Here is a 23,491-nt window from a genome sequence, read left to right as displayed (position 1 = left end):
TCTTGCACCAGCTGCAGTGATCCCTCTCTGCAATGTATGCAACCAGAGGTGCACGCTTCGTGCAGTTTGTGTATGTTGGATGCATAACTAATAGGCTGCAGCAATTCCTCCCTCCCCCACCCCTCAGCAGTGTTTGCATGGCTGCTATTTCCGTGCTTAATTGGCGGAACTATTTACCCCTGCCTCCGTTTGCAAGCCCAAGCTTGCTTCATTTGCAGCACCCAACCCCCCTGTTGCCTGCAAGCTGTGTGCATGCTTTATCCTAGGATCCCTCCCCCCGCCTGTGACTGGAAGCTGTGCAAAATGGGGTGGTGGGCTACTGTACTGACCTTTTCCCCATTAGGGATGTTAAATATCGGTTAATCGAATAGTCGATTAACCTCTTGAATTCTTATTGGTTATGTGACTATTCTATAGGCCCCAGGGGCGGGGCCAGCAGCCAGTGTGCTCCAGGCTCACGCCTGAGGAGCCCCCTGCTGCTCCATGCTGCTGCCTCTGAATCAGAGGCAGCAGCGCGACGTGCCAGGCAGGAGCTGGTCTGCAAGGGGAACTGATTTAAAAAGTGATACAGAGGCAGCAGTGCAAGGTGGCAGCAGCCCCTGTCCAGGGGAAGGAGGGGGAAAGAGGTCTCAGCTCCCAGACCTGGCACAAGCTGGAACTGAGCAGGGCTGCTCACTGGCTCCTACTACACTTTAAATGCAGAGCCGCAGCAGGGGTAGGTCCCGGACCTGGTGCAAGCCAGAACTGAGCCGGGCTGCTGGCCAGCCTGCTAAAACATGTACTGGCAAAGGGGAGGGGGGGGCAGATGGGTGTAGTCTATGGCATTAACCAATAGAGTTGCCAGATGCTTTCACAAAAAAATTCCAAACATGGCAGGGAAAAAAATTGGTTGAGCAAAAAAAAAGAGACCAAACTTGTTGAGTGGGGGGGAGGGGGAGCTCACTCCCTGCTCCCCCTGCCAGACGCAGCAGGGCAAAAATGTCCCTGCCAGCCTTCTGCCTGAGAAAAACAGAAAACACCGGACATTGCACCGGACGTATCCAGTGTTTTCTGTATTTTTTTACCGGATTGAAGACGCAATTACCGGACTGTCTGGGTGAAAACCGGGCGCCTGGCAACCCTATTAACTGATCAGCTTTTGCTCATCGGTTAATCAAGTTTACTCTTCCATCCCTACTCCCCATTGCCTTATTTGCAGGCTGGGAACAAGATTGTGCAGGAATGTGGGCGACAGAAGCTGGAGTCTGCTTCAATTGCTTTAAAAACTCCTCAAGAAGAGGCCACTCAGCTCCGGCAGGGAGCAGAAAAGGCTCCAGCATGATGGGCACCATCCGGTGTGCGAGGCAGGGGACCCCCATTACAAGCCCACCAGCTGCATCCCCCGGGCCATGGCTGGCACTATCCAGCCAGCATCCCTGGTGAACCAGGGATAAAATGACACACAGCAACTTTCTGAAGCTTTTTATCTGTGGAGCTCACGGCGCTTTACAGAATGGGAAACTGAGGCGGGCAGGTGCATGTCAGCCAGGGCTAGAATGTAGGGAGGTGTCTGGGTTCTCTTCCTGATGCTGCTGGGTGACTTTGGACCAGTAGATTCTCTGCCTCCCCAGTACGTTCTACTTAGGGTGTGACTTGAGGACAGGTACTGTCCCTCACTACCTGGGTGTATAGCCGCCTGTAGGCGCTACCCTCACACAAATAACAGCTCTCCCAATACCCTCCCACCCGTACTGCCTTTTGCCCCAGTGTCAATCAGTTTAAATACACCCCTGGGCTACGTCTAGACTGGCATGATTTTCCACAAATGCTTTTAATGGAAAAGTTTTTCCGTTAAAAGCATTTGCGGAAAAGAGTGTCTAGATTGGCACGGATGCTTTTCCGCAAAAGCACTTTTTGCAGAAAAGCGTCCGTACCAATCTAGATGCGGATTTCCACAAGAAAGCCCCGATCGCCATTTTAGCTGTCTACACTGGCCCTCTTGCGCAAATACATTTCTGGAAAAGGGCTTTTGCCGGAACGGGAACGTCAAAGCATTTGCGCAAGAAGCGCTGATTTCGGACAGTAGAACGTCAGTGCTTTTGCGCAAAATCAAGCGGCCAGTGTAGACAGCTGGCAAGTTTTTGCGTAAAAGCAGTCGCTTTTGCGGAAAAACTTGCCAGTCTAGACGCAGCCCTGGAGTTTACCTGCTGCGGCTCCTCTTTTCAAAGAGGCCCGAAGCGATGCCCACGGGAGCTGCCGGCTCCTGGCCCACCCAGCCTGTCTCAGATGCCTCAGTCCTAATCCTCCTGCCAAGCTCCCAGCACCGCAGATGGCAGGAGGTCCCTTCCGGCTGGAGCACAAGGCAACGGTGACTCTCCTGCAGCCCCCAGCTCTGATCCCACTGGGAGAGGACCGGCTGGATCTGCCGCAAAGCCAGTTCAGGACTTTGCCTGCTGAGCCCTGCCTGGCTCCAGGCACTTCCTGGGCTAAGGACGAGGGCAGTAAAGCCTAGTGGGTCAGCCATTCTCAAAGCCGGGGAAACTGGCGCACAGCGGGGCAGTCTCCTCGGTCCCAGGCCAATGCTGTACCCACTGGGCTGTGCTGGGGAACATCAACACAACTGAAATTTGGAGAAAACTGAATTTGTTTTGCGTTTTACAGCGTTTTATTATTTTTGTTCTTTTTACACCCAAAAATGTCATCGCCCGCCCAGCTATGATGAAGTTGTTTAAACAAATGTGATGCAACGGTAGAAAAACCTTGTGTGTGTCTGAAAACTGTAGGTTCCGGGGGTACTTATATTTTTTTAAAAAAGGGTACTTTCTAAGAAGAGGTTGAGACACACTGCATTAGGCTTCTCTTCTGGCCTTACGGTCGCTGACTCCTGCCCCATCTCCGGCTACGTTCATTTCATCAACCAGCCCCCTTCTAACCTTGCGCCCGCAGCGCAGCCATGGACACCTGTGCTGGGTAAGCCTCTTGCAGGGTTCACCATCTCCGCCCCCACCCCACCTGTGCGTCCTTCCCTCTTGGAATGAGCTTCCCCAGAGGCCAGGGCAGAAGGAGAATTAAGCCTGACGGGGATTAGAGAGTTCTGTGGGCAGTAAAAATAAACAAGGGGGAAGGGAGGGGACGGAGAGAGCAGAGCAGCATACTAGGCAGACAGGACTCCTGAGTTCTAGTCCCAGCACTGAGAGGGAGAGGGAGAGAGTGGTTAGAGCAGGGAACCTGTCTCTTGCTGTGAGGGGGGGGGCTACCCCATCTCCTCCCTGGGCATCAGCTTCCCCAGCTTTAAAGCTAGAGGGATAAGGAGGGAGCCCTCTCTGTAGAGCGTCAGCTGAAACAAACCACACAGCGGTGGAGGATTAACACACAGGATGTGGCTCTCCCATGCATCTCAGCCCCCACCTCCAGCCTCCTCCCTTCCCACCAGAGGTAGCTGAGGCATCAGACCAGCTTCTGCCCGGGGAGAACGAGGCTGCAGAGGGGGTCTGTGATGCTGGCAGGGATTCGGAAAACGAGCCCAGGGAGTGGAGAGGAGATTGAACAGGTGAGCCCTGAACTCCTCGAATTCCAGCTCCCTCCCATAGGCCAAAAAGCGGTTTGAGGGCCAGCCGTGTCAAGGAGGCATCGTTTGGATCGAGTCTGAGCCCGTTCAACCTGGGCAAGAGAATTTCACGTTCTGGCCTGCGTCCCCCTCCCGGGGCTTTCCTGCTTCCACATGCCCCACGGCCAGAAGCCCCGCGCAGAGCGGATGGCCCACCAGCTGTTTTAGCAGCAAGCTCTCCTGAGAGCGTTTGGACAGCCTGGAACTCAGCCAGATCCGAGCAGCCCAGCACCAAGCCCACAGCGGCGCCTCCCAGCGCGGTTCAAAGTCCTGCTGCCAATCGCCAAGTGCTGAAGCTCTTCAACGAATGGCTGGATGGTGCCTGGCGGGTGGTGGGCCGCCTTAGGGCCAGCGGAGACGCCAAAGCTGCTCCACTCCTGCTTCTGCTCCGCTTTAGCTCATCCCTGCTGTGCGCTAGCAAAGCCTTTTCCTCTTCGGACTTCCCAAATCGCAAGCTCTCTGCCCCCCCCCCCCAGGGACCATTCCCCATCCCTCTCCCAGCCAGCTTCACTAAGCAAGGGGTGTGCCAGGACACTGGGCCCAGGGACAGGCTGACGTCAATGGGCCGGAGTAGGGCAGAGATCAGAACAGCACAGCGGGATCCAGACCTCTTACCTCCTGCCTTCAAACAGCAGCGTGGCTGATGGGAGTTAACTGCCCGTAAAACCGGGAAGTGGGGGGGGGGGTTGAATTTACAGTCAGTAACGAATTATCCCTGGCCCTGCACCACTCCACCCCTCGCCCCCTTTTACAGCTGGAGAGGCTGCGGCAGAAAGGTCCCTGTTGTCCCTAAGTGGCAGACACAACCCAAAGCCCAGGGCTCTCAGGCCTACGGTATATGAAAGGGTTATTCTCAGAAAGTACTAACACAAGCCCTGGCCTCATGAGGTGCTGAGCACCCTGGACTTCCGCATTTCCCACGATCGGGCCCCTATACGAGGCTCTCTGGCATCCTTTCCTGAGGGGAGAAGATGAAGCGACTCTCGTAAGTTGCTCAATTCGATTTTAAGGCCAGAAGGGACCATTACAGCCTCCCAGACTGAACGGCACAGCCATGCCGGAGACTCCGGAATCAAACCCACACCCTGGAGCTAAGCTGGAGTATATCAACCCCCCTCCCCCCCCCCGCTTAAAGCTTGATGATGAGATCACTGGTCTCCCGGGAGGGGAAATGAAAACCCAGAGGTGCCTGTTCAGCATTTCATACCAACTTTGGCTTGTACGGTTTCAGCTTTTTGCGAGATGCACAGAAGAGCATGTCCCTCGTACCACAGCAGTGCGAACAGACCTGGGCCCAGGCAGCAGGCAGACTGAACTAAGAACCCGTTTAGAAGGACCAACCACGAGGAGTCCGTGTATCGGTGGGCTAGGGGACTTGCCAGAGGGACTCCTGTCTTTCCCCTTCCAATGTCAGGGATGGTACTTGGTCCTGCTGTGAAGGCAGGGGATTGGACTCGACATTTCAAGGTCCCTTCCAGTTCTAGGAGATAGGTATATCTCCATTCATAGAATGGACGAGCTCCCTAGGCACTTTCAAGAGGCTTCACTTGGTTCCGTTTCCGGTTTACCGGGGAATCCTGCATGTTAGCAGGGGGTTAGACTAGCAGGCCCTCGTGGTCTCTCTCAACCCGATGGTTCGAAGGCCGTGGTGTCCAGCCAGTTCTGAAGCAGTAGCCACGATAGGGAACTAGCCCCGTAATTCTGAAAATGTAAATAACACAGTGGCTACTGCTAGAGCCAGCCAGCCACACACTACTGGCCAAAGAGCCCCGTGTGGCTAGCGTGCTGGACACCACGGTTCTAAGGCATCAAGGCATGGCTACCCCTAACCTAAACAGAACATCTGGTGGAGACCAGCCCTAGGCACCGTGGGGTGTGTCTGCCCGGTACCCAGAGGTGTGACTGCAGCCCAGCTTTGACCAGCAGTGGAGCCACGGCAGCGTGGGCTCACGGTCCACCCACGTAGCTAGGCTCCGCGGAGGGCTCTCCCAGCCCCAGCTCGGCTGGCTAGGGCGGGCGTGTCTACACGTGCTGCACTCCCACCGTGGCACACCCGACGTGCAACAGGCCTGCAGCACGTCCAGCAGCAGAGTCACATTCCCAGGCTGAGGCGCAAAAATGAAAGAGACCGGGCTGGGGGGGCATCGCCCTGGGGCGCCGTGCAGCTGCAGGCTGAGGCTGCATTGTAACTCGCCTTGAGCACACGAGTCGCTAACGCCAGGCCTTTGAGGCAGGTTACTGGCTTAGGGACGGGACACAGGAGCCGTTGCGCAGCCTGGTCAGTGTGCCAGGGCTCCCCTCGGGTCAGGACAGCCCCAGGCTCAGCAGCGAGCATCTCCCAGGGGCAGGGCGAAGGAGACCCTGGACATTACCCATCTTGTTGACCAGACACACAGGCCCCCACTGGCAGTGGGGCTCCTAACTCCCATTTTCCATGGACGTTAGGTGCCAAATGCCTTAAGGATCTGGGCCAAACCTCCCGCAGGAGCCAGACACTTGCACCCAAGGCCAGGATCCGACCCACGGCCCTTTTCATCCCCACACAGCGATTGCCACCGATCACTGCTCCCCCATCCCCCGCGGGTGACAGGCCAGGCTGCGATGGCCACTGAGCAGTGGATGGAGCGCAGGCTCGGGCAGCTGCACGCTGAGGTGCTCCAGCCAGCCCAGCGCCATGCAGAGCAGAGGGGCCGGGCTGCCTTGGGACGTCACGCACGGCTCTTAGGGCGGGCACCTCCCAGCAGCACCCGGCAAAGGGGCCGGCAGGTGGTCTGGCAAGGCAGGAATGGGGCGAGCTGTACAAGGCCACCCCAGGCCCCGGGCATGGACTCAAGCGGCTCGTCTGTGGCATGGCGGCGCCCCTGCTCCAGCTCACTCGGTTCAAACCAACTCGGGCGGGTCTCCACATGCTGCCCCCCCTCCAGCCGCAGCACACGCCGGCCCAAGAACGTGACCAGGCAGCAGAGGGCGAGGGACCGAGATGCTGCTTTATCGTGGCCAACCCGCCACTGCCTGTGGCGAGCCCGAGATCGTCTGAGACAGATAAAACAGGAACACGCCAGGGCCTGACTCCGAGCTGCCGGCCCCTTCCTCCACCATTCACACCAGTGCAACGTGGGGGTGTAAAACACAGAACGGCCACACGGGTCAGACCAATTGGCCATGGAGCCCAGTGTCCAGGCCTCCGACTGCCGCCAGTGCCAGGTGCTGCCAGGGGAAGGGGTAGAAATCCACACGCAATTCCCGACTGATAAGAACCAGGGGCAATGCGTGTGGGGAAAGCGGCCCCCTCCGCAGCGCGGCCATCGGCAGAGCTCAGAGCGCTGTCCCCCGCTGCCGTGATGAGCCAGCCATGCAGCGGCTCTCGAAGGGGGGAAGGAAGCCCTTTACCACAGAGCTATTCCTGGGGTTGTCAGCTGTGCGCCAGCAAAGCAGCTGAGCCACCGCAGGCGGCCAGAGCTGCACGAATGCCCTGAGAGCTCCGGGGCAGCGTAACACAAAGCAACTGAAACCATCCAAGCAAACTAGAATATATTAGTATTTACATATCTGCTCTCATACTTTCTAGGAAGAGAGGGCGTGGTGGAGAAACAGAGCTGGATCATCTCCGCTTGGGCTTCCACCCACAACCAACTCCCCCCTCCCCCCCGGAAAGAATTCCCCGACTTAACGCGAATGTTACTGAGCGTCTCTGATCGGAGAACGGTTCCGGGCCTCCAGAGCCACGCTGGAAGGGGCCAGGTTAGGGGCCCAAGCCAGCCGTGGGGCAGCAGGCCCTTTTTGTCCATCAAAACGTCTCTGCAAAGAAAGCGGGTTTGCTGGTAGGCTCAAGGCAAGACGGGTGCCAGCAAGTATCTGATGGGGGGGAGCTCGAAGAAAGCGCGGGTGCCCCCCCCTCGTGGCTTGCATTACACACACAACCAGAAGAGCTCGCTTGGGCTAAGAGTGGTGCAGAAGGAAGCCAACCGCCAACACCGGTTCTCTGGCCCCAGGCTGTGGGACACCAGATGCTGGTCTCAGGAGCACCCGTGTGTCACAGAACGACACCAGCGGAGATATTCCAGCTTTCCGGGGTGGGGCTGCATGGACCACACAGCTGCTCTGGTTTACAGCATGAGTCAGACCCCGAATGCTGCCGGAACCCAAACGAGCATTTGCGATGGAATTTGCTATGAAATCAGGAGCGTGCCCAGGGATTTGGGCTCCTGGCCAAATCCTTAGCTGGTGTAAGCTGGTCAGTTCCCACCAGCGGCGCTAGCCCAGCGGGCCTGCACTGGTCAGTGGAGCTGCTCTGGATTTGCACACAAGGCTCAGATTCATCAACACGTTGCTTGTTTCAGGCGGGAGCGCCAGGCAGATCACTGGAGTTTCACCAGCATGAGCCTGGCGAGAGGCACTAGTGAATCAGGCTCTAGCTCCGCTGTTACGCTGGATTTACACCAGGGTTAGTGAGCCCAGAATGTAGCCCTTGAATAATTTCCCCTTGGTACCTTCGGTAGGGGACGCTGCGAGGCCACGAAGAGAGCGACCGAGCTGGCTGGCTCCAGGTAGAAAAATTAAAAATCTTTCTTCGCAGCTGGTGTGAACGGGCCACGGCCTCGCACATTTCACTGTCACTGTACAGCCGCTGAGCCTGGCCCAGGGACCTGAACTGCTCTCCGCACCGTTCCTGGAAAGTCCATGCTGAAGGAAACAAGTTGATCACATGGGAGAGTTTCGAAGCGGGGCAGAGGCATCTCAGCTGCCTTGTGCTCCAGGGGCTCGTGTCACGTTTGCGGCTCCTAGAACTCACGGCTGGTTCTGTTTGTTGGGCCTTGTGGAGAACAGACCAGAAGGAGCCACCCCCAACACTCCCCTCCGAAAGCTCCCACAAGGCAGATTCCTGCGGCAATAGCTACAGCGTGTCCTGGGTGAAATTCCCACCGCTGCGGAGAGCCGGCCCAGGGCCCACAGGCCAAGCCCCGCTCAGCACAAGAATGATAGCGAATTCCAGTGGCGCACAGGTGTGGGGCTGGCTCTCTGCACAGGAGAGGATTTCACCCCGCACCCCCATCCCAAACCCAAACCCTCTTTTCACATCCCGTCAAGAGCCCTGATGCTGGGAGTTTCCCTCCGTGATGCCAGGACCAGCACCTCAATCTGGCACCCAAAGGTGCCCATAATCAGCCCCATTGGATGCACATCTGGGAACAGCTTGGGAGGAGGGGACACTTGTATGGGACAGAACAGCGCAAGTGCCTTAGCAGGCATATTCAGCTGATTTACAACAGCTGAGGCTCCACTACTCCGGCTACCCCCTGGGGACAAGTAGGGGGCTGGGAGAGGTCAGCGGCTCGGTGTGATTTCCCACCAGACCCACCCACTCGAGAGAGTCTCACTGAATATCAGCGAGGCCGGGAGGGGGGAGAGAGATCTCTGAGATTTGCATGCGTGCAGCAAAGGGGGGGGGGGTTGCTGGTCCGGCTTTGTGCACAACCCTGATAAGAGAGAATCATACGATAAGGCAGAAGGTAAAGAGTGGGAAGGGTGGAGGGGTTACCGGCGTGTGGGCTCTGGTGGGGCTCGGGAAGCCGCCCACAACCAGCCTGGAACACAAGGCCAGGGCAGCCAGCCATCCGACACAGCCTAGGGAAAGGCAAGAGGAATTTACATGTCTTTCCTTAACGGTCCTCGCTCGTGGATGGAACTCGCTTTGCTGCAGTGTCTGCGAGCCGTGAGCCAACTCAGCTGGACCATCAGCCGCTGCTTAACAAGCCCCTCCCAACCCCACCAGCTTCTTACGAGGCAGGGGAGAAAATTCAGGGCTGAAAATGCAGAATCCTTTTTCTGGGTGTGAGACACTCTGCCTCGAGGGAGAGGAGCTGGCGGCCGAGACTCCTTGCGCCACCTGTGAGTGGGCGGAGAGACCGGGGCGCTGCAGTGACTCACGGATGCTCGCAGTAGACTGCCGGGAGTTTGCCAAGCCGGGGGCTGCTAGAGGAACAGGCAGCTCCACTGGAAGACAAGTCCAAAGTTCGGAACATCGGGGGCAGGGGGCGGATCCCCAACCCAGGTCAGCCGGGCGATGCTTTGAGGAGGGGAAGTGAGGAGGGGAAGGAGCCGCTGGGCGGCTGAGTCTCCTCCCGTCCTGGCTGGATCCCAGACACCTTGGGAAGAAGGGTGGGGAGGGGGAGTGCCGAGTCGCACGGCTCAAGTGCTCAGCTTCCTTCACAACTTCTGGATCTTCTCTGCCACGATGATGGGGTTCTCCTTGCGGATCTTCTCGGCCGCCTCCGCCTTGTAATCATAGGGGCAGCCGTGCACGTCGGAGTACCGGTGGATGCCACAGAACAGGTTCCCGCAGCGGCAGTCGAAGCCTGGAGGGGAGAATTCCAGAGAGAGCATTAATCACGAGGAGGTGACACTCACCGGGCGGGGGGGGGGGGGGGGGGGCTCTCAGCACGCACGGACGCCCTAAGGAAGGTCAGACCAGGCGCCTATCTGCCTGCGAGCTTCAGTGGACTGAGAAAGGGCCACTCAAAGCGAACCCCCGGCTGATCCGGGGCAGCTCCGAGGAGGCTCCGTGGCTCAGCAACCCAGCCATCAGCAGCTGATTTCCTGGGACGGGACCACCTGTCCCAAACGGTGGGAAACGTTTTTTCACAGGGCTGCTGCCCATGCCTTCCCCCACTCACTAGAGATGAGGCAGGCTAGCGAACCAATCAGAAGCCAAGGTTGGAGATCGCGGCATGAGATTAGGCTTCCTGGTCTCAAATTTCTGTGGCGGGAGAGTCAGCTGGGGTTTCCTGCGGCTCAAACACAGTGCGCCATGTTCGAGTCCAGTGCGACCCATTCAGCCACATGCCGGCGGCAGCAGCCGCATTGGCAGGGTCTGAATCACAAGATAACAGAGGGATTCTCTCTGGGGAAGGAGCCTGTTTGGACAGCAGCTCGCTGGAGCTCAGAGAGCGGAGGCTGGGTTGTACTTTAATGGATCTCACTAGATAGTCGGGATTGGTCCTGCCTTGGGCGGGGGCTGGACCTGATGACCTCCTGAGGTCTCTTCCAGCTCTGTGATTCTATGAGATACTCGCTAGCAGAACTGGATGCTACTTGGACATTTTAGGTTCACTTGAGCCACAGAACTGAGCTAGCTACAAACGCCTCCAAATCTGATCGCTGGGTCCCCTGAACACTTTCCAGGTTTTATGGCTAGTAGCTCTCGAGCCTCTGGATGGGGCCCACGGACCACACGTCTCAGCCTCGGAAGTCCGTCTTTTCATCATCTAGCCTGGCTCTCAGACAACACTTTTCAGAGGTGTTCTCCCACTGTCCTAGATTGGGGAATCCATGCCCAGAGCAGGGAACTCCCCGGTCTCCTCACTCCAGTTCAGCACTCTCACCACTGGCCAAGGCTGCCTCCTGTAACCCTTTTGGGAAGGGACGTGCTAGGGGACAATTTCCAAGACACGGGTGCAATGTATTCCCCCTGCCTGAGAACACCCAGAGTTCCCTTTGCTAACACACCGGGTAAGAAAGCAGCTTCCCTTCCAGGAAGGCCTCTTGCTGCCTACAGCTCTGGAGAGGCGGCACCAGTGGTATGTTTTTCTCTCCCCTGTGTCCCCGGAAATGGACGTGCTGCAAACAAACAGGCATGCGACAGCACCCGAAGGCTGAAATCCAGACCAGGGCTTCGCTGTGCCAGGCTCTGCACAAACTCCTTGGGCTTCTCTCCTGCACAGGGCCTTTGTGCTGGCCAAGGCTTGTGGGTAAATTTCATGTTGCTAACCACAATCTCTAACTAGGTTAAAGAGGACAGAGCTTTGCTCAAGCAGCGTGACCTCCGCAGCTCTGGGGTTAACTTTTTCCAGGGAAGATTAAATGGTGGAGCAAGCTGAAGGGAATAATGTTTCGGTTGAGGAAACGCAGCCAAGTTAATTGCTTAGTGAGCTGTCTTGCCTCTATCATCTTACAGGACCTGATATTAATGCTGCTTACCTGGAACAACCCTGTTACTTTTCCCCCATCACGCGCCACAGGCTCCTAACGAAGGGCCCAATCTCGCTTTCATTGAGGTAAACAAAGGCCAATTAATTTTCAGAGGGAGGCAAGGGCTGGGCGTGGGATTTAAGATGTTCGGTCCTGGCCCAACTTTGCTCCTGTTACTCTCAGTGGGGATTTGATCAGTGACTTCAACAAAGCTAGGCCAACACCCAGTGATTTAAAATCCCAGCCTAGAGCGTCAGCCCTTGCTATGCTGGTAAGGGGGGTTTTATGGGAGTGGCTACGGGCCAACCAAGAAAGGGAGCCCGACTGAGCTAGGCCCTGTAGAAACCCAGAGAAGTCTGTGGTGTATTTTGGGAGCTGCTGGTAGATGGGACCCGAGTCTGCAACAAAAGCCCGACTACACCATGGCTGAAGGTGGCAAGCCAAGCTCCCTCTGCCCACGGAATGGCTCAGTACTTAAGTCAGGGAGGGGAACTTTTTGGGGGTCGGGGCCAGTGACCCACAGAGAAATCAGTTAGGGAACCATAGATTCCTAGGGGTGGAACAGACCGCAGGCGTCATCGGGTCCAGCCCCCTACCTGAAACAGCACCAACGCCAACTCCCTCATCCCGGCCAGGGCTTTGTCAGCGACTTACAGCGATTCCACCCCCTCCCTAGGGACCCCAGCCCAGCGCCTCCCCCCTCCCAGGGAAAGAGTTTTCTAATATCCAGCCTAGAGCTCCCCCACTGCAACTGGAGCCCATTGCTCCTCGTTCTGCCCCCACTGAGACCAGCCTCTCGCCAGCCTCTTGGGAACCCCCCTCAGGTAGCTGCAGGCTGCTCTCAAATCCCCCCTCGCTCTGCTCTTCTGCAGACTAAACAAACCCAGATCCCTCAGCCTCTCCTCCCCCTTATTTTGGTCGCCCTCCGCTGGCGGGGTGGGGTGGGGTGGGGTGGGGGGTGCTCAGGGATTATCCCCAGGGCCAGATTAACTCTTCTGGGGGGTTGGGGCTAGTTGATTTTGTGGCGGTGCCCCTAGGCTCTGAGGGGGACAAAATTAAGGGCTGAGTGTGTGAGAGGGGGCTGCCGGGGAGCAGGCTGGAGATGTGTGGGCGGGCTGAGGGGGAGGGGGCTGGCAGCTCCTGGGAGGCACAGGTGGCTCTGCACCACCCTGTGCTCACAGGCCCCCCCCGCCATTCCCACTGGCCCCGATTCCTGCGAGTGCAGGGACAGAGCTTCCCCGTGTGCAGAGCTGCTTCCGCCCGCCTGCAGCTCGCCCCGATCCTGCCCACGAGTGTAGGGTCCCCACCCCTGATTTACGTGGACAGAGCGCTAGGGAATGGTGCCGGGCGGACAGTCCTGGAGAATGAAGAACCGGCCCCGATCGGCCAAGCCCTCCCTTGCCCGGCCCCTCTGGACCTCACAGACTTAGGACTTTATGGCCAGAAGCACCATGATCTCCCTCCCCCCTCTAAGTTTTGCTGCTATTTTTTTTGGGGGGGGGGGGAATAAAAAAGGGGGCATGATGCCAAAAAGTCTGGGAACCACTAGTCGGAGCCGCACGTCGCAGGCTGCAGAACCCGACGCACCCGCTCCTGTAACCACGCCCTGACCTCTGCCTGAGTCACCGACGTCCTCGACTCGTGATGCAGAGACTTCACGTTACAGAGAATCCACTGATTAAACCTCCAAGTGACCTGTGTCCCAGGCAGCAGAAGGCGATGAACCACGCCCCCTTCCCTGCCCCCCCCTCCCAGCAAGGGTCTCTGCCACACTAACCTGGGAGAAAATTCCTTCCAGACCCCAACTATGGCCATGGTCAGACCCGAGCATGGGGGCAAGACCCAGCAGCCAGACACCCGAGCAAGGATCCTCTGGAGTAACTCAGAGCCCCCCTGCCGAGCGTCCCATGAGGGGCCACAGGAGCGATCTGCCGTTAGCAGTCGCCGATCCCGGCGAGCCATGTCGCAGCACCCTCCATCAACCTCACAAGCTCAGTCTGGAAGGCAGTTCACATGCTTTGCCCTCACCACTCCCCAGACCTGGGCTCCCGGGAATGAATTCCCAACATCCCTATGGCTAAATAAATGTGCAGAGTCAGTCGCATGTTACCCAGGCTTCCCTCTACCCAGCTCAGCTTGTGCCTGGGCCTGGTCTCTCCTTAGCCACATCCACAAGCTGCAAAAGGCCCACACGTCCTCGGTGGCCTCTCCGCATTAGGCAGACAATTGTTAGGAAGTACAAAGCAGTTAATCGCTTAAACCTCGTTGGGTGGAGCTGCTCCGGCCAGACTAGCTTGCCTGTGCCTGCAGTGCACCGGGCCAGGCCCACCACAGATGGGGGCAGTTCCAGCCAGGTAGGAATGCCCCTGCATACCGCACATCGGGCTAGACCAGAGCAGCCCCCTGCCTGCTGCAGCCCCTGCTGGTTACCCATAACTGGCAAGCATCAGCCCCGGTAAGGGTTATGCTTACTAGTTAACCATTCACTTCCCTAGTAGAAAGGGCTTAAATGCACCTGCATACTTGCCTATTTCGTTGGCAAGCATCACTGAAGAAAGAGACCAAGATTTTCAGAAGTGACTAGAGATTGTGGATACCTTCGTTTCTGGGGGCCTCCCTTGAGGTATCATAAAAGGGCTTGATTTTCGGAGGGAGGGTATGAGACCCTTTCAAAATGTCTCATTGGATACCAAGGTGCCCACAATCACCAGCTGCCTCCCTCACTCTGCAAAAGCCACCTCCGTCACCTTTGCTTTGGCAAGAAGCTTTGCCGAGCAGTGGCCGAGAGAAACTGAAAGGCGCTGCTCAGTTTGCTAGAACTGAGCCACAAGAAAACGGACAAGAACGAGACCACTTGCATGCTGCCACGGCTCGGGAAAGCGAGGGCTGAGCGTTCAGCATGGTTCGAAGGACAGCATCGCCCCCACTGCATTTCTCATGATACCTGCGCACCCCTGGGACATTCCACCCCCAAACACTGACCTCCTGCTTTGTCTTGTCAGCTCAGAGAGGACAACAGAACAAGGGGGTGTGACTGCAGGCTTATGAAACCAGACAACAATATCTGAAAACAGATACCACCTCCTGGATTCAGAAATCTGCTTTCCCAGAAGCAGGCAGGTGCTGTTCTTGGCCACAGGCCGCGTGCCCCATTGCATAGATCTTACCAGTTAGCCCGATCTTCTTCCGGCACGTGAAACAGCGATTCTTCTTCTGTTTGGGTTTTTCTTCAGCCTTCTCCCCCTCTGAGGAGTTCTGGGATATTTCAAGGAGGGTCCCTGCAACAAAGAGAGGAGGGGAGAATTCCTTTACCTCCCTTTCACACCTGGAAACATCTCTAGGTATTGATTTTGTTCCACTAGCGCTTAGAGGCCCTAAAGGTGATGGGGACCCCACTGTACTAGGAGCCGTACATAAGCACGGCGAGAGAACACCTCCCCCAAAGAGCTTACCACCTAGACAACAGAGAAGGACAAGAAATTATCTCCATTTTACAGATGGGGTATAGAGAGATCACATGACTTGTCTGAGCTCCACTTCTCCGGCATCCCAGTCCAGGGCCTTAGCTAAGCTTAGCTGTTCACATGTACACAGCATGTCTCATCTGTAGGGCTCCAATACTTTACACAGCTAAGTAAGCAGCACTAGCCCAGTTCTACCCATGGGAACCCTGAAGCTCAAAGGGCCACGTTTCTAAGATATTTAGGTGCCTTGTTGGAGTTCGGCACCTACCTAGCTGAGGCACCATGCCCCTGTCTACTTCTTCAAATGCCTGAACACCTTAGAAAGGTGAGCCCTTGAAGACACAGACAATATCTATACCATAGCTGTTGGCGTGGGCCGCGAGCCGCGGCTGGCGTGGACGTGAGCCGCGAGCCGCGGCTGGTGCGGGCGTGCTCACACTGGCTTTAACCTTTTTAGCTCGCTGAAAACAGCCATGAGGCGGGAACGCCTGAGCAGGCAGCACAAGCATGTACATGCCCCGGAGAGCAAGGAAGTCTTGTGCAGGCCATGCAGTCACAACCTCAGGGCTATTTTTAGCCAGAACACAGAGAGTGCAGGTACGTTGATGTGAGCGGCAAATCACCCCCACTGCAGCGCAGACCTACCTTCAGCTGGGACTCGCTGCTGCTGACACAGCAAGTCAGTGGCCTGAAGAGAAAACGGGTTTCGCAAATCCCTGTCCAGTGTCCTTTCCCCCGGACTAGGCTGTCGCTGTCTTTGGGCTCCTCACCAGACCCAGCCGCGCCCTCGCTCCACCTTAACCCACCCTTTCCAAGTTCTTGCCCCGTGCTTGCCACTCTACGCGGGCCAATGGTTAAATACGGCAGCAGGATCCAGTTTAAAGGCCACCAACGCTGTTTGTAAAGGAACAAATGGGAGATGTGGGTTAACTCCCTGTGGATCAAGACTGTAGGAGGGTATCCCATGGCCACGTGTAGGTCAGGTGTGGTCCCAAACCAACGGTAACTGATCAACCAGAGGCTGCTCCCTGCCTAGTACTCGCTCTCGCACTCCCCCACTTTACAAACATCTCTGCAAGGCAGGTGAGTACTAACACAGCCATTTTCCTAGAACACTAGAACTGGAAGGGACCTCGAGAGGTCATCATGGCCAGTCCCCTGCCCTCATGGCAGGACCACACACCGTCTAGATCATCCCTGACAGGTGTCTGTCCAACCTGCTCTTCAATATCTCCAGAGATGGAGATTCCATAACCCCCCCATGGCAATTTATTCCAGTGTTTAGCCACCCTGACAGGTAGGAAGTTTTTCTTAATGTCCAACCTAAACCTCCCTTGCTGCAGTTTAAGTTTTTCTCCCTCCTCCTTTTAGATACTTGAAAACCGTTATCATGTCCCCTCAGTCTTCTCTTTCCTAAACTGAACAATCCCAATTCTTCCAGTCGTCTCTCATAGCTCATGTTTTCTAGACCTTTAATCATTTTTGTTGCTCTTCTCTGGACCTTCTCCAATTTCCCCACATCTTCCTTGAAACATGGTGTCCAGAACTGGACACAATACTCCAGTTGAGGCCTAATCAGTGCAGAGTAGAGTCCTCTGCTATTAACCTTCACTGGATTGACTGCCACTCATCCCTCAAGAGAGATGGCCCGGAACTACAGCAAGGAGTCAGGCAGTCAGCTGCTTCCAGGCCTCCTGACATTTAAAAAGACAGGAATCACGGAGGATTAACTGGCCGACAGATATCTGAAGGTCAGTGACTAGTCAGTTCTCAGCCTACAGAGTGATCTATTAGGCTCCGTCCCCAGGCAATGAGGAAACAGCTTTTTTGACCCTTTTCCCTAGATCTCAGCTATAGATTGTAAATGTACGACTCTCCCCTGTGCTCCTGGCTGGCACTCTATTTGCTGCTTAAAACGGAATAGTTACACTGGTCTCCTTTATAGTCATGCCAAGTCTTAAGCAGCTGCCTACCTGATGAGGAAGACACCGGTGAAGTTTCTTCTGTGTTGATGTGTCCGACCGTCTCGCTGCTGGTCTCCTCTCTGGATATGCTCATGGCCGTCATCTGATGGGTCACAGGACTCTGAGAGCTGGGAGCATTCACCACAACCAAAACCACAGAGCAAACAGAAATATTTCCCTCTCATGAGCAGTTAGGCAGGAGGCATCTTCAGCCCCTAAAATTAACCTCATTACCGTCCCCGAGAACACAGCGGCATGGTAGGGCTTTCCTTCTCCGGAGACGTGGGTTCCAGTGTCTCGGAGGAGACAAGGGAAACGCATGGGTTATGAGCTCAGCTTCCCCCTACATCCCAAAGCCACGGACATGAGCGGTCCAGGACTGGAATAGCTACAGGTCCGGCAGTGGCAGAGCACAGTGAGAGTTGTAGGGGCGCTGATAACCAGATAACTGGATGACCTCCCATGGGTGTAAGGTATGGTGTATCTGGGACAGACCGATGGGATGTGAATACAGAGGGTGTTTGGGATCATGGCCAGTGTGCACCAGCAGACCTGGGTGTGCAGAAAGCTGCAATGGTATTTCTATTTACAACTTAGTGTTCTAGGTCAGAAACCCACTTCTTTTTCTCCCCCAAAGAATCTAAACCCTGGATTTTTTCCTCTTCCCTGATAGGCCTGATTCTCCTGTCACTCAATCCAGCCCTCGGGGGGGGGGGGGGGGGAGGGGGTTCCTAGACCACCCATCACCCTCGTATCCACATACTGTACAGTATGTTAACTATGCATAGGGATGTCTATTGTTGACTTCCCCAAGTGTTGTGTTCCTCTATTGCTCTTTACACAAGCCTAAGAAAGTCAGGCCCTGTGGCTTGCTTGTACAGAGAGGCTGCTCCTCTGAAATGAAGCAGATGGGAAGGAAAGGGATCAGACGGGGCTAACCTCAGTGAAACTCCAAGCAGTAGCAAGGAGGACATGGAGGTGGAATGACAAGCACAGGTGCATGCCACCTACGACCTAACCCCATAGATCAGCCAGTCACCTATGGGCATTAGGAGCTTGGGGGGCTGGCCCTGGTGCCTGGGCAGTGAACACTGAGTCAGCGCCCCCTTCAGACCCAGACTGCTTTACAAAAGCTAATCAGCTGCACAGCAGGGAATAAAAGCCTCTCTCCGGGTCCCACAGCTATCGCTTGGAGATATGCGCGGAGTTTCTTGCCCGTACCTGGCTTTCACATCTTCAGGCGTGGGGTCTCCCTCTGGGCCTTGCCCTGGGATAGAGTCAGAAGCCACAGGGCTGCTGCTGGGACAATTTGCTGCTAAGACAAAAAAAACCCCAATTCTCAGTGAACTCTCAGACATATCAGCAAGCTCCCCAGGCGTTAGTCAATAGCCACGGGACAGCAGGCCAGGCTCGGGAACGAATTCCTGATTCACTTGGGGTCCTTCACAGCCAGACTCACAAAACCCTCCTTGCTACCCCACACAGGTGTTGCCATGGGAGCCAAAGGGATCAACAACAGTGGATTCGGCTGCTCCTCAGCCTTTGACCGAAGATAAGAAACTACCCCCAAAGGCTCAGCAAGCTCAACTCCCACTGGCTTTAACAGAAGGCTGCTCAGCCCCCCACAAGATCAGGCTTCCATAACACCGGACACAGCAGCAGTTCTCTGACAATCCCCCACTCAGTTCCTGGGTACTGAGAAACCAGCCTCAGTCCAGCCATGGCCTTAGAAAGGGCCCTTAAAGGGACGCCACAGGCGCTTACCTTACTGTGAACCCCGATGTTATATTTCTACTGCTTAAAGCAGGGGTGGGGAACCTTTTTGGGCCAGGGGCCACTGACCCACAGAAAAATCAGTCGGGGGCCATACAAAAGTGAGAAGGGACTGAGAAGCAGGAAGACATTTCCCTCACACACCAAAGCCCAGGAGGGCCTGGGTTAGTAGATTTTGGAGCCCTCCCAAGCCTCCACCCCTGGGCCAGGCAGAGCTCATGGGCTGGATCAGGCTCTGGCTTACCTGACTCCAGCCTGCTAGGCTCGGGCCTCCTCCCCTGCAGCGGGAAACTGGCACTGATGCTCCAGTCCCATGGGAGCTGTGGGGCTAGAACATCAGTGTGGGCTCCCCAATGATGAGGTGGGAGCCCCCAGTCTCAGAGGCCAGATCCAGGAAGCAGGGGTCAAATTTGGCCCCTGGGCCTTATGTTTCCCCACTCTTGGCTTAAAGCTAAACGATCGAATCCTTGGCTGTTGTAAAACAGTGTCACCCCACTGGCGGCAACAGAAATATCCTGATTTATACCAGCTAAGGATCTATACCAAACTCTTCAGTTAATTCTCTAATTCTCCTAATGGGATAACGTCCTCCTTAGTGTCAAGCACAGCACTGCTATGCTAGGGATAACAATTATGCAAGGGATATATCAGGCATCGCTCACTTTGCTACGTAAGTTCCTGTGCACCCAGGGCCTGCACAGACCCACAGTCGGAAGAAATCCTGCTAACAATGGGAAAAGCAGAGTTTGTCTTCACACCTGCCTCTCTTTTCAGGGACCTGTGTTTAGGAGCAAGGATCAGCTCCTTAGTTTCATGGTCAGCACTACTGAGATGAGAACGCTAGACAAATGGAGGGTTGCTAATTTTCCTGACAGAACACCATTACTTGGTCTGTCCGTTTGGGGAAGCTGCCAACCCTAGACACACCCAAGGAGCCAGTTCGTTCCTGGTGCTGCAATGACCTTAATGGGTTTGATTAAGAGATGAATCTGGCCCGATGTCTCTGGGTAACTGTGGGACCCTAGCTTCAAGACCTAGCTTCATATGCTGAGGCAGAAACCTCAGCTTTCTTGGTGGCTGCAGGTTGGCTGAGGGGCATCGACTATATTTTATCTGTTCTGTCCTGACTTTTTAAAATACACCCAAACTTCCAATCAACGCATGTTTCCTCTACCTGGGGGGCTTATCCGGCCACTGCTCTGTTGTCTTTGTAGATACTCTTTATAGCAAACCGAACACATTCCATTGGTCCGAGGGCTGCCGTAGAATCCACAGCCTGTAGTACACAGCATAGGCACCTGTGTTTGATTCGTTTCCTGGGCCATTGTCTCTCTTCCAATGCACTCAGCTACAAAGCAGGAACAAGAGAGATACAGCAGTTATGTATCAGCATGACACTTCCTTGTACACTGTGGCTGACCAGGAAGGAGATACACAGTCCCTGAAAGAGGTGTTATGCTCCTATACAAGTGTTTGCTTAATCAGGGCTGGCAGCAAGGGGCCTGAAATGACCTCCCCTGGCCCAGAAAAATCCCTCATCCAGGAACAGTCAGGCCCTGAGGTTGCCGGACCAGGGAGGTCCAATCTGTAGGATGGGTTTGTTATGTTTTGCACTTTACAGCTTTCATTTTCAGTTATAGCAAGTTTTACTTTCTGGTACTCATGCGCTAGGCCCAAGGCTGTGATATCTACCTTGGAAAATATTGCAAAAAGTATGTTTAAATCCCAACAAATATCTGTGTTCTCTGATCAATTTCCTTGAGCCCTGATGGGAGGGTGCTAAGAATGTGAATAGAAGAGAATTCCTATTATTACTAGGTTTTGTAAAACCCTGAACATACACAATTTTTGGCCAGCCTTTCGCAGTTTTAAAAATTCATGCTCAAATTAATTTCACACCTGGGCACTTTCACTTTCAAATGTGCTACATTATTTATGCTCCCAAATGGCACTGAATTATTTTAAGTAAAATACATAAGCAGCAGCTCCTGCAAATAAAAAACTAGTGAGACAGAAGGAGAAAAGAAATACATGAGACAGCCCAGATAATTAACTCTTCCTATTGCATAGGTGAGATTCTGCTGTCTGTTATGCTGTTGTAAATCTCTAGCCAATATTGATTACAGGATAGATACTCTAGATTTAAACTGGCTGAAAAGCAGATCAGAATCTGGCCTTGAGCTACTCGCACTACAGTAAAGCAATTCTGACTCAGTGGAAGCAAAGTCTTTAAAAACTGCAACAGGAAATTCCACTGTGCCCTTGCCAAAGCTTGTAGAGTGAGGGGGACAGAACACAGCCCACAGATGTCCCTCCATGCAGCATGGTTAGAACTCTGTCAGTTTGGGGGTGAAGGGGTGGATCAGCGGATGGGAGGGGAACTGAGCCAGTGCTCCAACACAGCATTATCTTTAGCACGAATGTGGCACTTCAACACGCCCCCACAGGAGTTACTGCTGCTTCATTCAACTTGATGGAAGGATCCCAGTGGCCTTGGGAGAGCCATGTGCCTGCAAAACCTTCCCCCAGGGGGAACAATGTGTTGCGAACAAGGAACACTTCCCCTCCCCTGAGGTTTTCTGTGGGAAGAGAATGATTCAGCTCTCACTAGCTCACTCCTCTTTGTCCTCAGCTGGGTGACTAGAGTTTCTTTAATATTACCCTGCAGCTTTCCTTTACACAGCACTGACTGGCGCTGCCCTTCCCATCAAGCGCATGCAAATTCTATGTTCAGTGGACCTCCTCCACACTTGACTATCCAGATGTTGCCCTGTGGATGAGATTAACTCAGATCACTTTGGGTTATGAATCTTTTTGCACCAAGATGCTAACAGCGGTCAGGGTATAGTCATCAGAATGACTTGATGGTGCTTCTCTCCCATGCTGCTTCCTGGATAAAACCTTCCCCACCCAAAGAACTGGGTCCTTTCTCAGATTTCTGTACCTGACCTTTCAAGGAAGTCACCTTGGCTCAAGAGCTGCTCCAGCTGCTGCTTCCTGTCTGGCACAGAAATCACCCCACTCCTACGAGCTGCCTTCTGGCAGGGAGAACAGGGCAACATGCAAAATCCAACCTAAACATAAGGGATGAAAGTTACGGTTACAAAACACACCCACCAAAGGGGATCACTAGTAAAAGCTCTTCCATGAGTAAAAAGAGCAGCACGTGGGGGTGTGCGTGCATGGAAGGCAGGGGGGATGGCAGAGATCAGTAGTTTAATCTGCAGATCCAGAGTTTATTCCCCACAGGCACTCCCATGACTCTCTGAGCTCTGGGGCACATGGTGCATTTTGTTCTGGGTTGCGTAACACTGTGTATGCTTAGGGGGCTACAGAAAGGCTTGGCGAAGGAATAAACAATGTACTCCGCAAACAGGAGGGGAACCGAGAGGGGATGGTACTTTACAAAGCCAGCCGGGGAGGGTAAAATGACCCCACTGAAATGGTCTGCTTAACAATGTCCGCTTATTTTCAGTCACTTGTTCCTTCCAACTTTTTCGGTGGGGGGAGGAATGCGGCCTAGTGGTAAAGACAAAGGACTGGAAAGACAGAACCGCCCAGCTCCAGCCAGGGCCGGGGAGTGAAGCCTGGCCTTTCACTGGGGCAGGGAGGCATTGGGAACTCGGGACCGCTGGGGTCTGTTTCCAGCTCTGGGAGAGCAGCGCGGTGGGGGTGGGAGGCCGGGGCCGGGCTCCAGCAGGGGAAGGGGACGCGGGACGTTCTCCCAGCTCAGGCCACCAGGGCGGTGAAGAAGCGGGGAGCGCCAGGCGGCGGCAGCCCAGGCCCGGGGTCCCCGCCCCGCCCGCCCGCAGCCGAGGGCGGCCTGGCGCCAAATCGAGCCCGGGGCTTTGCGGCCTGCGCCGCTTTTGTAGCCGCGCTCCGGAAGGGCCCCGCACGTGCCCCCCCCAGCCCCCCCTTATCCCCCGGGGCCTCTGCCCCCATCGCCCCCGGCTGCGGGACCCCAAGCCTAGGGGCTTCAGGCACCTCCTGCCCCCCCAACCCTGAGACCCCCCCGGGCTTAGGAGCTTCAGGCACCTCCCGCATCGCCCCAACGCGCGGAACCCCCGCCCCCGGGGCTTAGGGGCTTTAGGCACCGCCCGCCCCCGCCCCAAGCCCTGCCCCCCCTCCCGCGGGGCTTAGGGGCTTTAGGCACCGCCCGCCCCCGCCCCAAGCCCTGCCCCCCCGCCCCCGGGGCTTAGGGGCTTTAGGCACCGCCCGCCCCTTATTGCCCCAGGCGCTGGGCTCCCCGCCAACCCCCCCGACCGAGGGGCTCCGGGCGCCTCCCCCCCGGCCCGGCCGCGCTCACTCACCCGCCGGCAGCCGGAGCCAGACGCCCGCGGGAGCGGCCCGGCCCAGGGGCGCCTGCTCCGTCCAGCCACGTGCGGGCCCGGCCCGGCTGGCTCAGGCGCTCACGCAGGGCGGCTGCCACCGGCCAGCTCAGGCCCACGCCGGGGAAGGCGGGCTGGGGCGGCCGGGAAACATGGCGATTGGCAGGGGGCGGCCCGGCCCCCACCCGCGGCGCGGGGGAGGCGGTGTGAGACCCCCCCCAGCTATGGGGGAGGGGATACGAGACCCCCCCCAGCAATGGGGGAGGGGATACGAGACCCCGCCATGGGGGAGGGGGATTTGCAACCTCCGCCATGGGGGAGAGGGTACGAGACCCCCCCCCAGCCTGGGGGAGGGGATACGAGACCCCCCCCAGCCTGGGGGAGAGGATACGAGACCCCCCCACAGCC

General features: G+C 56.0%; 1 protein-coding gene across 6 annotated transcripts; it reads right to left on the bottom strand.

Annotated features, from left to right (window-relative positions):
- Positions 1-7,100: 7,100 nt before the first annotated feature.
- LOC102458385 (AN1-type zinc finger protein 5-like) lies at positions 7,101-23,231 on the bottom strand. Of its 6 annotated transcripts, none has more exons than XM_075903229.1 (7): positions 23,066-23,231; positions 21,700-21,829; positions 19,930-20,103; positions 18,204-18,297; positions 16,992-17,110; positions 14,722-14,832; positions 7,101-9,942 (listed from the first exon to the last, which is right to left on the bottom strand). In XM_075903229.1, the coding sequence occupies exons 2-7, from the start codon at positions 21,815-21,817 to the stop codon at positions 9,794-9,796; spliced, it is 765 nt and encodes a 254-aa protein (XP_075759344.1). In that variant the 5' UTR covers positions 21,818-21,829; positions 23,066-23,231; the 3' UTR covers positions 7,101-9,793. The 6 variants fall into 6 exon arrangements, with proteins under 6 accessions (XP_075759344.1, XP_075759345.1, XP_075759346.1 ...); XM_075903230.1 differs by having other exon boundaries at positions 18,204-18,294; XM_075903231.1 differs by having other exon boundaries at positions 21,721-21,829; positions 23,066-23,227.
- Positions 23,232-23,491: the final 260 nt, after the last annotated feature.

The sequence above is a fragment of the Pelodiscus sinensis genome, chromosome 19 (genome assembly GCF_049634645.1).
Source record: "Pelodiscus sinensis isolate JC-2024 chromosome 19, ASM4963464v1, whole genome shotgun sequence".
NCBI lineage: Eukaryota > Metazoa > Chordata > Testudines > Trionychidae > Pelodiscus > Pelodiscus sinensis.
Note: the sequence above shows the minus strand (reverse complement) of the source record. Positions and strands in the feature narration are given on the sequence as shown.

What these genes read in the sequence shown, in the direction of transcription:
- LOC102458385 (XM_075903229.1), bottom strand. Translation starts at nt 21,817, where the DNA reads ATGTTGCCCTGTTCTCCCTGCCAGAAGGCAGCTCGTAGGAGTGGGGTG. An exon ending in TGACTTCCTTGAAAGGTCAG is followed by an intron (nt 20,104 to 21,699) that starts GTACAGAAATCT and finishes CCTGCTTTGTAG; the next exon opens with CTGAGTGCATTGGAAGAGAG. An exon ending in CCTGAAGATGTGAAAGCCAG is followed by an intron (nt 17,111 to 18,203) that starts GTACGGGCAAGA and finishes GAATGCTCCCAG; the next exon opens with CTCTCAGAGTCCTGTGACCC.